Raw genomic sequence first — 9,688 nt, forward strand, 5'->3', positions numbered from 1 at the left:
CCAGGCCGAGCGTCGTCCCCTCGCGAACCCGCAGTATCAGCGCGAGTCGTTGATCCTGTCCGACTTTCGCCAGCTGCCCGACAACCTCGAGTCCATGGGTCGAGCGATTCACAACATCGCAGTCGACCAGCGCCGCACGCACGGCACCCTCGTCGGGTTGCTCGAAAGTCTGCTCGAGCGCGTCAACACTGACCGTGGCTCCGACGCCGGTCCGTCTGTTCGTAGGGGTAGAGGTGGTGGTCATGGGTGTGGTGGTCGAGGACATAGATATGAGAATTGCAGGGGTCGTCACTAGCTAGGTTGACGTAGCCATGTACTTGCTCCGGAGTCCTACCAATGTAGCGACGCTTCTAAACCGCTTGTCTCTGCCACTAAGGGTCCCGAACATGGACGCTTGAGCTTCGAACATCGGGCGTTTCCCTCGAACGGACGGACCGTGCGTCGACCGTTCTGACTTAGTGCACCGTTGTATCGACCGTAAATGGCGTTTTCGGTGGGTAGGTGAGCTAAGGGCTCATCAGCGCATGGGTGGGCGAGTGAGAGGCGGCAGTCAGGGTCTAGGCCCTACTCATAACGCCAGGAGGCCAAGTTGGGGGTTGGCCTCCTCGCCTGTGCGCTGGTAGGCGTCGCTCGAGAGGGTACCGCCTCGTCAGGGGTTTCGTCAGGCACAGCTGTCATCCCGAAGGCAGCAGAGATCTCGCTTGACCGTGTGGTCGTAGTTGGAGTTTGTGGCGAAGTCGCTGAACCCGACCTTGCTCGGGTCGGGCACGAGATTTGAAGGGTGGACGCCGACACTAAGAACGGAAGAGACGTCATCGAAGCCAGGATGCCTAAGAGAGCGGGAGGAGAACGGCGCGGATGGCACGCTGGCGGAAGACGCCATACCGAAGAGGTTGGCGGCGAGGGCGTTGCCATCGTCAGTGGCGATACTGAAGTAGATGGACGAAACGGAGGCGAGGGCGAGCCCGAGGATGCCGCTAGTAGAGAAGTTCGAGCGGTTCGTCGTCTAGGGACGAGACAGCACCTGCACGGCACGGAGAGACGGTAGCACGAAGGGCACCAGATGCTGGCAGACTCATGTATGAATCCCTGTGCTTAGCACAAATGGGTCATACATAAACTCCAGAGCTTACAGCGAGCCTTCATATATAAAGGCGCTGTAATGGCTGCAGTGGGCGCCCCGCTTGCTACCCGAAAGGGGAGCTGCCCTTTAGGGTCACCCACTGCCCGCCGGGGAGAGCGGCGCCTACCCTAAATAGGTCCTGCCGCGCGCTCTTCCGCTTTGGGTGCCGTTGCGGGCCCATCGGGCGAGTGCGATCACGGTTTTTGATCTGTAAGATCTCGCGTGTTCCAGGGTGCCGTATATAGCAATTGTTTTCATTCCGTGCCTGATTAGTTCATGTATCCAGATTTAGATATGCACAGCCTGTATGTTGTGCGCCATGACATACCTTCTCGGGCTAGGTACGGTGCTGTATAAACCCATTTCTCGTGTAGCATAGCACCTGGACACCATTGAGGTCCGCAAACACGCAGACATACATGGCGAAGGGTTAAGCGGCAGCCCTCCCGATGTGGTATGTTTGAGGCCCCGACAAATGTCAAATGTGGGGGCTATGGATATTCAATACTCGTGCAGAATACACTATACTGAGTACTGTAGAACAGGCGGGCAAGGTCACCTTATGCGGCAACATCGACTGCACCCGGGTTATCCTCCTGTCCATCGCCCACCTCGTCACTGTCCCACCCATTGCTTTCCCGCCCGTCACCCACGGATCCCCGCATTTCATCCTCCCGGATGTTGTCCTCCCACCCGTCATCGGTAACCTCCCATGTTTCGCCCGCCCTGATCAACGGTTGGCTCATAGCACGAAGGGCTTGTGGTTGCACCGGCCAGGCTACCCTGTCGTCGCCCGGCCAACAGCGGCTGATGGTTCGTCCACAGTGGTCAGTGCATAGTTCACCGTATTCGTTGACGCACCGCCATTCGTACCCGTACCGCCATTCGTATCCATACCGCCATTCGTACCCGTTGACGCACCGTTCGCCGTGCTGGTTGATGAACCGCCATTCGTGCTAGAATGCGCTGCCGTTCATACCCGCAGTGGTACATGCTGACACGCCGTTCGTGTTGTTTTGTACAGACACTGTACCTGCTGACGTACCCGTGCTGGTCGACGTGTCGCCATTCATGGCACCCGCTGACGTGCCGTCGATCGCACCCACCGATGTACTGATCAACGTGCCATTCGACTCGGACACGCTGACTGATGCACCGTCACGGTCCGATGCACTCGTCGACGAGCGATTCAGCGAGCGACAAGGAAAGGATGCGAGCACTGATAGAACAAGAGGGTCAGTCTAGTGCGTGCATGTCCAGTACATTGTTGTTGTGCTTACCTGGTTTAACTCACTTCTGGATGTGACTTGGGGCCTCCATCGTGCTCTTCCGTGCAGGTATAGGCGTAAAAGCGAGACAGTAGAGGTGCGGTAGCACGCGCAAGTGAAGCGAGCCTTGCGGGCGCCCCCGTAAACTCAACGTTTGTATCTGTTTACTGCCTCACCGAATGAGGAATGCCCGATGTGCTCGGGCTGTTCCTGGCCAATCAGAACACGTTTAATGGTCCTACTTAGGCCCGCAACATACCTGCGACTCGCCTTCTGGGCGTTTTCGCACTGTGTACGCATGTCGTAGGGAATATATATGTGGTCAGTTGCATATAATACATAAGATGGGATGCAGTAGTACAACACACAACCCCAAGTCCTCGTGTACAGTAGGGATGCCTACGCTATTAAGTATACGGTACTGGTTCTCTGAAGCTCGGCGGTCATCATAAGGAGCGTTCCAGCGCGACATATACCAAATTCATTTTTATAGAGTAGATTCGTACTACATTACAGATGGTATATCTACGAACACGCCGGCCGTGTCTGCATGCAGGGGCAGGCAGTCGCACTGTGTGTTTGCGATTGCTGCGTGTTGCGCGCGCCCCTGCTCTGCCCGCCGTCGCGGTCACCCGCTCTTCACTGACACGCCTGCCTTCCGTTCGTCGGCCGTGCTTACGTGCTGGGCATTCGCCCGGCACGCACGCGGTCGTCGTGCGTGTAGTGTTCATGGCATCCGCACTCTGGGCCCGCTCGCTTTCCCTCTCGCCCGCCTGCCCTCTCGCTCGCCCATCCACTCGCTTTCCGGCGCGCCTGCTGGTGCCCTTGCCTACCCAATCACCTCCTTGCCCGCTCGCCTCCATGTCTGCTTGTCCACCTGTTCTGGACCGCCCACCCGCTCGTCCGCTTGCCCTCCCGCTCGTCCGCCTACCCTCCCGCTCATCCGCCTCGCTCGTCCGTCTGCTCACCTGCCTGCGCGCCGATCTGACCGCCTGCCCACCCGTCTGCGTGTGCATTCGTCGGCTGTGTCTGCGTGCCGGGCATTCGCCCGGCGCGCTCGCGGTGGGCGTGTGCTGTCGCCTGTTCACTTGCCTGTCTACTCGCTCTTCTACCCGTCCGCTTCGGTTGCCCAACTTTCGGCTCGTCTGTGCGTCTTCCTACCCGCCCGTCTTCCTGCCCGCCCGTCTTCCTGCCCGCCCGTCTTCCTGCCCGCCCGTCTTCCTGCCCGCTGGTCTGCCCATTCGTCTTCCTGCCCGCCAGTCCGCCTGCCCGTCCATCCACCAGTCCACCAGTCCACTCGTCCGCTTGCGCTCGCACCCGTGCCCGTCGTCCATCCGTCGGCTGCGTTTTCACGCGGGGCATTAGCCCTACGCGCTCGCGGTCGACGAGCGTACTGCACGTCGCCGCGTCCTGTGGCTGCGGTCAGCTCGCTCGCTCGTGTGCGTCTGCGCTCACCTCGATGTCAGTGTCGGCTACTCGCTGTCGTCGTGCCCGCTGTGCTCTAACGACGTCGGTGACCGACGCGGGGTGGTGCCAGTGGAGGTCGTAAACGGCGGGCGGAAGCGCTCGCCGCTCGCTCGGCTCGTGGCGAGCTCCCGGGTTTGGCCGAAACCGACGCCACGCAGCGGGCAGGGCAGGGCGGCAGGGGATCCGAGATCGTACCTGATCTCAGATGCGCTGACCCCGATGTCCATCCATATGGGGTAGCCGCCAGTGGTACCGCCCCGCCGGGGACGAAGGCGCCAGGCGCCCGGGGTAGCTGCCATATCAGGTAACGACCGACGGCGCTTCATTCATACATGACGGCGCCTCGCTCATACATGAGCGAGTGGTAGCTCATGTATGAGAATGGCTGCAGGTAAGTACTGGAGTTTATGTATGATCACTCCATGCTCACTACAAGGATCTTGTACAAACATATGCCTATATGGCCTGCGAAGGGCGGGGCGGAAGACGGGGGCGAGACGACCGGGCGCAGGGGTGAGGTGGGCAAACAATCGGCTTCTTTGACGCGATGCGCGATCAACAAGTACGCACCTAGCGGCCCGTTTGTGATGCAGTATTCACCAAGCGAAACGGCGTCCCATACTGAATCTCGGAGGTAGGATAGCGCAAAGGAGGCATGACGACTTTGAGCGGAACGTGGACGCAATCCACTGCACTCAATCAGTAACGAACGAATAGGCAGACACGTAAGCTACGCACTCGAGTCAGCGGAGCTGGTGTCCACTTGGAGGGAGAGGTTTTGGCAGCCACCGTCGACGAGGACGGGGAGAGTGTAGACGCTACAGGACGTTCAGCTTACGGACCCGCATACGATACACCACATAACGCGCATTCCGCCCGGCTTGTGTTTCCTAGATTCTCGCTCCTTGACATCGACCGGGTGCTGGTAAAGCCAGTGGCGCGACGTCAAGAACAGATCCTCGCTACTGATACACCGACTCGGTGAGGAGCTACAACGGTAGCACTCTTGCCACCCCTCTCGATCCACGATCGTCTCCCGCTCCGCTCCCTTTCATGAGCGGGTCTTCGCGCGCGACGTGACAGCGGGAGGAACGCGCATCGGGCGATCTGCTGCTGAGGTCGTCCAAGTCGTTGCCGTTGGCTGTATCCGAGATGCAGCGAGTTAACGGAGCGGGCCGCGTAGACTGAGATGATGACAGGAAGGAGCGACGCGGGGTGAATAGACGTAGGTTGTTGGCGGTCATACGCTCTGGAGCAGACGCGCGTGCGAAGCAACGTACGGGCGGGACCCATGAACGAGAAATCGGAAAGGAGACATGAAACGGGATGATTTGTTAAACAGCGAGGAGCGTATTTGCATTACAGTAACACACAACAGGGCGTAAGCCTCCGGATTTTGGTACGTACGTCTGTGCTAATTCAACGAGGTCGGATGTACCGTAAGTTACCATCCATGTTCAGTCAGTCGCCTTCGGCGACCAAGCGATCGTGTCGCGCCGGCAAAAGGTTCCTCATCATTACCTCCTGCATCTCGTTCGCCCTCCGGCGCCCCTCCTTCAGTCCCTCAATGCTACGACCAATGCCATCTATCAATGCTTCCACGGGGACACGCTCACCTACAAGGTGAGGCGTGGCCGCCTGGTCCCGCAACTCCTCCACATCCACAGTCATCATCAGCAGCACATCGCGTGTCACGACTACACGCGTGAGAGCCTGCGTGCGGTACCAATCAATGTCCTTGAGCAGTGCAAGTTGCATTTCGTTGCTGCGTCGCAAGTCACGGTTGCCACCGAGAATAGTCCATAGCTCCGAGAGCAGCTCCGCGTGCTTCCGGCTCAACGAGAGACCTTCGCGCGAGCAGATGGCATGGATCGTATCGAGGGTTTCTTCCAGCCGCTCAAGGCTCGCGGCGCTTGCAGATGCCTGCAGAAGGGCGAGGTCGGTTTCATGGGCTAGTGTTTCCATCACTTCGCGGTATGAGGGGGCAACGATTGCCTTAGTGGTAGAGCGAAATAACAACGCCGTCACGAGCCGCGATAGCGAGCTGCTTTCGGCTGTCGCTGCTTCCATCGTCCGTAAGGCGAATTCGTTTGCTGCGGCGATGCTAAAGTGCACAGTAAGCGATGTGTTTTACGGCGTCCGATACAAGACTCACCGATTCACTGCGCCGTCGATTCCTTTAGTGAGCCGAATGAGTCCCTCTCCTGCCTTTTTGGCATCATCCAGAAACTGCAGGAGAGCTTCTGCGAGGGCGTCGCGGCTCCTTAGATCGCTATTCCGCACAAGTATGACCAGGTTGCGTGTTGCGATCTCCGACTGTTTGAGCTTCAGTTGGATCATATCCGTGCCCACATTTGTAGTCATGACGTCCTCGAACTTGCCGTGCAGCCCAACCAGCTTGTCGAGATCCAGATCCAGTGGCTTTCGATTAATGTCCACGTCTATTGGGGCTGATGCGTAGCGAGTACAAAACATGCTGGATGTCATGCCAGGAATCAGGCAAAGTATGCCACCCAACTTCCCAGCGACATAATCGCACGCGATCGTGAGGGCCAAGATAAAGATGAGGATACCCAGTGGCTTCTTGAGCAGCCAGAAGGCATCGCGAAGGGCATCCCCAATGTAGAGCACAATCGATGACGCAGCAGAGAATACGGCCTCCTGCATTTGCCCCCGAACCGGGCCAGCGATTGCGTCTCGCGGTTCGACCATGGGTGCCACTGGCGGTAGAGGGGCATTCGACTCTTCCGAGTCGGCATCGGCTATCTTCCGCAAAGTGGTAGCCATGAGGACGCTGGAAGACGTGTCAAGACTGTACTGAGTGTCGCTGTGACCTGTGGAAGTTTGCACACAGGATGTGGCAGCAGTCTGGTAGATGACGCGGTGGCACTGGTGGCCCGTTGTCGTGACGCCTTTGTCCACTTCTGAAATCACGCAGTCGCGTGATCGCATTGTGTATCTATATATCTTTACGAGCATCTACGCTACAAGAGGCGTGGACGTTCCTCGGGGGACAAACGCGGACACTATACTGTAGAAGAATTCGGAGTCCGTGCCAGGCCTTGCTCCGTGCACGTGCGCGGGTACGGGCTCTGCACGAGTGCAGGCGGGTCCACGGGCGGGGAGGCGGGTCCACGGGCAGAGGCGGGTCCACGGGCAGAGGCGGGTCCACGGGCAGGCAGGCGGGTCCATAGGCAAGTGGACGCGTGTATGATCGCATGGGTACGTACAGCATGGCAGCGTGCGTGGTACCATTCGTCCGCTGGTGCCCAGATGCTTAGTTCAACTCCAACACAGGTGTACATATCAGCTCTCACCTGTCTCCCGGTAAGCTTCCATCCTCTTCAACCCGCGCTGTCCCTCGAGCTCACTGCCGCGACTTCAAACCAAACAGCCCACTCGCCACCGGCCCTTGTCTCGCGCACGCGTTGCGAGCCGTCGGTGCGTGATTCTTCGACGATTTGCGCGAGTCCAGTAGACCGACGAACGCTGACGATACTACTGAAGACGGTCGCAGGTAGCGTGTATCATAGCTACGTAGCGTAGCTCGGTGGTCCCTCGCCATCTCCTCTCACAGAGACGGCGATCGTGTCCGAAAGACCGGCGTAGATGCCGCATCTACAGATGCGCGAACGTTTACCAGTAGTCGATTATGAAAGATGTGCGTACTCGACAGCCGCGGAAAACGGACACCCGTTCGTCCGTGGCCTGTGTCAGTGCGGTCCGTTGCGAGTCGTCGCGGAGGCCAGGGCCTGATGGTAAGGTCGTCAGGGCTGACGGTGCTACCGTTGACATGAGGGATGACAGAATTTGCGCAGCCCGGCGTACTCGTGGTGAAGAGGGTGGCCGGGCGAGCTAGCACGAGGTCGGGTTAGCAAGAAGGCATGCGAGGGCAGACATTGTTATCCCTCGCGTCACAGTACAGGGCGTACACCTGGCCATTGGGTCATCGGAGCCGAGAGATGCGACAGAGTCTGAAGACGCGGTGTACGGCGATGTAGCTTACGGACGTTCCTTTAATGGAGAAGTTGCCGCCGAAGTAGAAGACATCGTTGAGGGCACGGCAGGCTAGCGTACTGCCGCCCTCATCCGTGGAATTTAGAGGCATGAGGGCGCCGTCGCCCCGGTAGAAACGCGTGGGCAGCTGGGCAAAAAAACGGGCGGACGGGAGAGGGCGGCTGGTGGGCAAGAACGGGCGGACGGGCAAGAGAGGCCGGGCGGGTAAGAGTAGGAGAGTGGAAGAGAGAGCGAGCGGGAAAGAGACGGCGAGTGGGGAAGAGATGGCGAGCGGGCGGGCTGGCAATCGAGCTAGCAAGAGGGCACGCTCGGGCGTACAAGAACACGCGGGCGGGTGTGCAAGAACGGGCGGGCGTGTAGGGCGGGCATTGCAAGGGTGAGAAGGGCGACGAGAGTAGGCGAGCAGGCTAGCAAGAGCTAGAGGAAATGCAGGCAGGACCAGGCGGGCGGGGAGGACAAAATGGCGGACGCATGGGCGAGAGGGTAAGCGGGTGCGTGCGCGAAGGCAAACGGGTGGGGCGAGAGGGCGGGCAAGTCGAATGCACGGACGGACGCGCACGCATTCGAGGGGGATGCACAGACTGGTGGGCAAGTAAGGGCACCAAGAGGTGACCGGACACCTACTCGATCGTGGTGTCAGAATCGTAACCTCAGTACACAAGTGCTCACCTTCACTTTTCGCCGATCTGCCCCTCGTACCGCTGTGTTTTGCTTCCTTTGTCCGTGCGCGTTGCGCTCGGGCTTGTCGTGCTCGGACGCGTCGTTTTGGAGCTGTGGACGGCACGAGAGCATGCGTTGTTGGTGTTTGTCCGAGTCAGTGACAAGTACTGGCAGCACGGTCCTGGTCACAGTCATGTGACCCGGTTCCTGTGTGGGTTCCCACGACCCGTGCTCTGCACTGCAGCTTTACGTCCTCCGTCGAGCTACAGGAGTGCTACAGGTACCACAGATGCTTCAAAAAGCGCGCCGTGGACCACATCTCGCTCATCTTTTCTCCCAATCTTGTCTTCTCTACTTCGATTCTCCTGGGCTCCTCTGCATCCATAGGCCCAGAACGACGCATCTCTCCTTTGCTTCAACCAGGCAGACACCGATGACGTCATGCCCTTGTCGCCTTCGCGCAGGTTCGGTTCGCTCTCCGGGATGTTCAAAGAGTCTCCTTGCAGGCTGCACCCGAAGTTGCGTATTTACTGTAAGATGACGATCGCGTGACTCTAACTCTTTTTTTTCCTCGTTCCACGACGTCATCCGCCGTCGCAGTGTGTCTTGAAACCTTGACTGCATACCACCACCACCTTGCTTTCAAACTTCTCCCTGTGGCCGTGTCGCGCTCTGTTACCCTGCTAATAGTTGCAGTCTGGCCTCTGGCTTCTATCTGTACTCTCAAGGTCTATAGGTGTTGATACCTCGTCTCGAAGGCTACTGGCGACGTTTTCAGATAATCTGCTACTTTGGCGACAGGCAACCCAGCCACGCGGTCTAGGACTCGCATGACACGACTACAAGTCGAGCGATAAGACCGTGTGGAACTCGTGTGGAATGTGACATGCGCAGGGCGAGGAGAGTACAAGGAGGGATAGAGGGGAGAACAGTACAGTGAGAGCAGGGGACAACACGAGCACGAAGGCTCGACACTCAAAGGTACGCCTTCGCTGGACGTCCCCCCAGTGGACCACACTTTACCGTGCACTACGACTAAGCCCACCTTCGCTTTACCACACAGCCAGACGTTCGCAGCCTTGAAGACAGTGAAATGAACAAGTCAGAGAGACGGCACACACAAGCCAGCGATGACACACGGCGCACGACGACC

At 58.7% G+C, this 9,688-nt stretch overlaps 2 protein-coding genes across 2 annotated transcripts; both read right to left on the reverse strand.

The window, feature by feature from the left end:
* Positions 1 to 661: 661 nt before the first annotated feature.
* Positions 662 to 2,345, reverse strand: B0H18DRAFT_1212280 (uncharacterized protein; the record flags this gene model as incomplete). The annotated part of the gene is made up of 3 exons (XM_048036463.1): positions 1,985 to 2,345; positions 1,735 to 1,930; positions 662 to 1,006 (listed from the first exon to the last, which is right to left on the reverse strand). Exons 2-3 carry the CDS (start codon positions 1,867 to 1,869, stop codon positions 662 to 664), a joined length of 480 nt encoding a protein of 159 aa, XP_047891782.1. The 5' UTR covers positions 1,870 to 1,930; positions 1,985 to 2,345.
* Positions 2,346 to 3,270: 925 nt separating this feature from the next.
* Positions 3,271 to 6,645, reverse strand: B0H18DRAFT_1212281 (uncharacterized protein; the record flags this gene model as incomplete). Its single annotated transcript, XM_048036464.1, has 3 exons — positions 3,271 to 3,801; positions 5,380 to 5,962; positions 6,014 to 6,645. The coding sequence occupies 3 exons, from the start codon at positions 6,643 to 6,645 to the stop codon at positions 3,331 to 3,333; spliced, it is 1,686 nt and encodes a 561-aa protein (XP_047891783.1). The 3' UTR covers positions 3,271 to 3,330.
* Between the last annotated feature and the right edge of the window lie 3,043 nt (positions 6,646 to 9,688).

This window comes from Fomitopsis serialis (assembly GCF_022376445.1).
Source record: "Fomitopsis serialis strain Sig1Antser10 chromosome Unknown B0H18scaffold_48, whole genome shotgun sequence".
NCBI classification, from domain to species: domain Eukaryota; kingdom Fungi; phylum Basidiomycota; class Agaricomycetes; order Polyporales; family Fomitopsidaceae; genus Fomitopsis; species Fomitopsis serialis.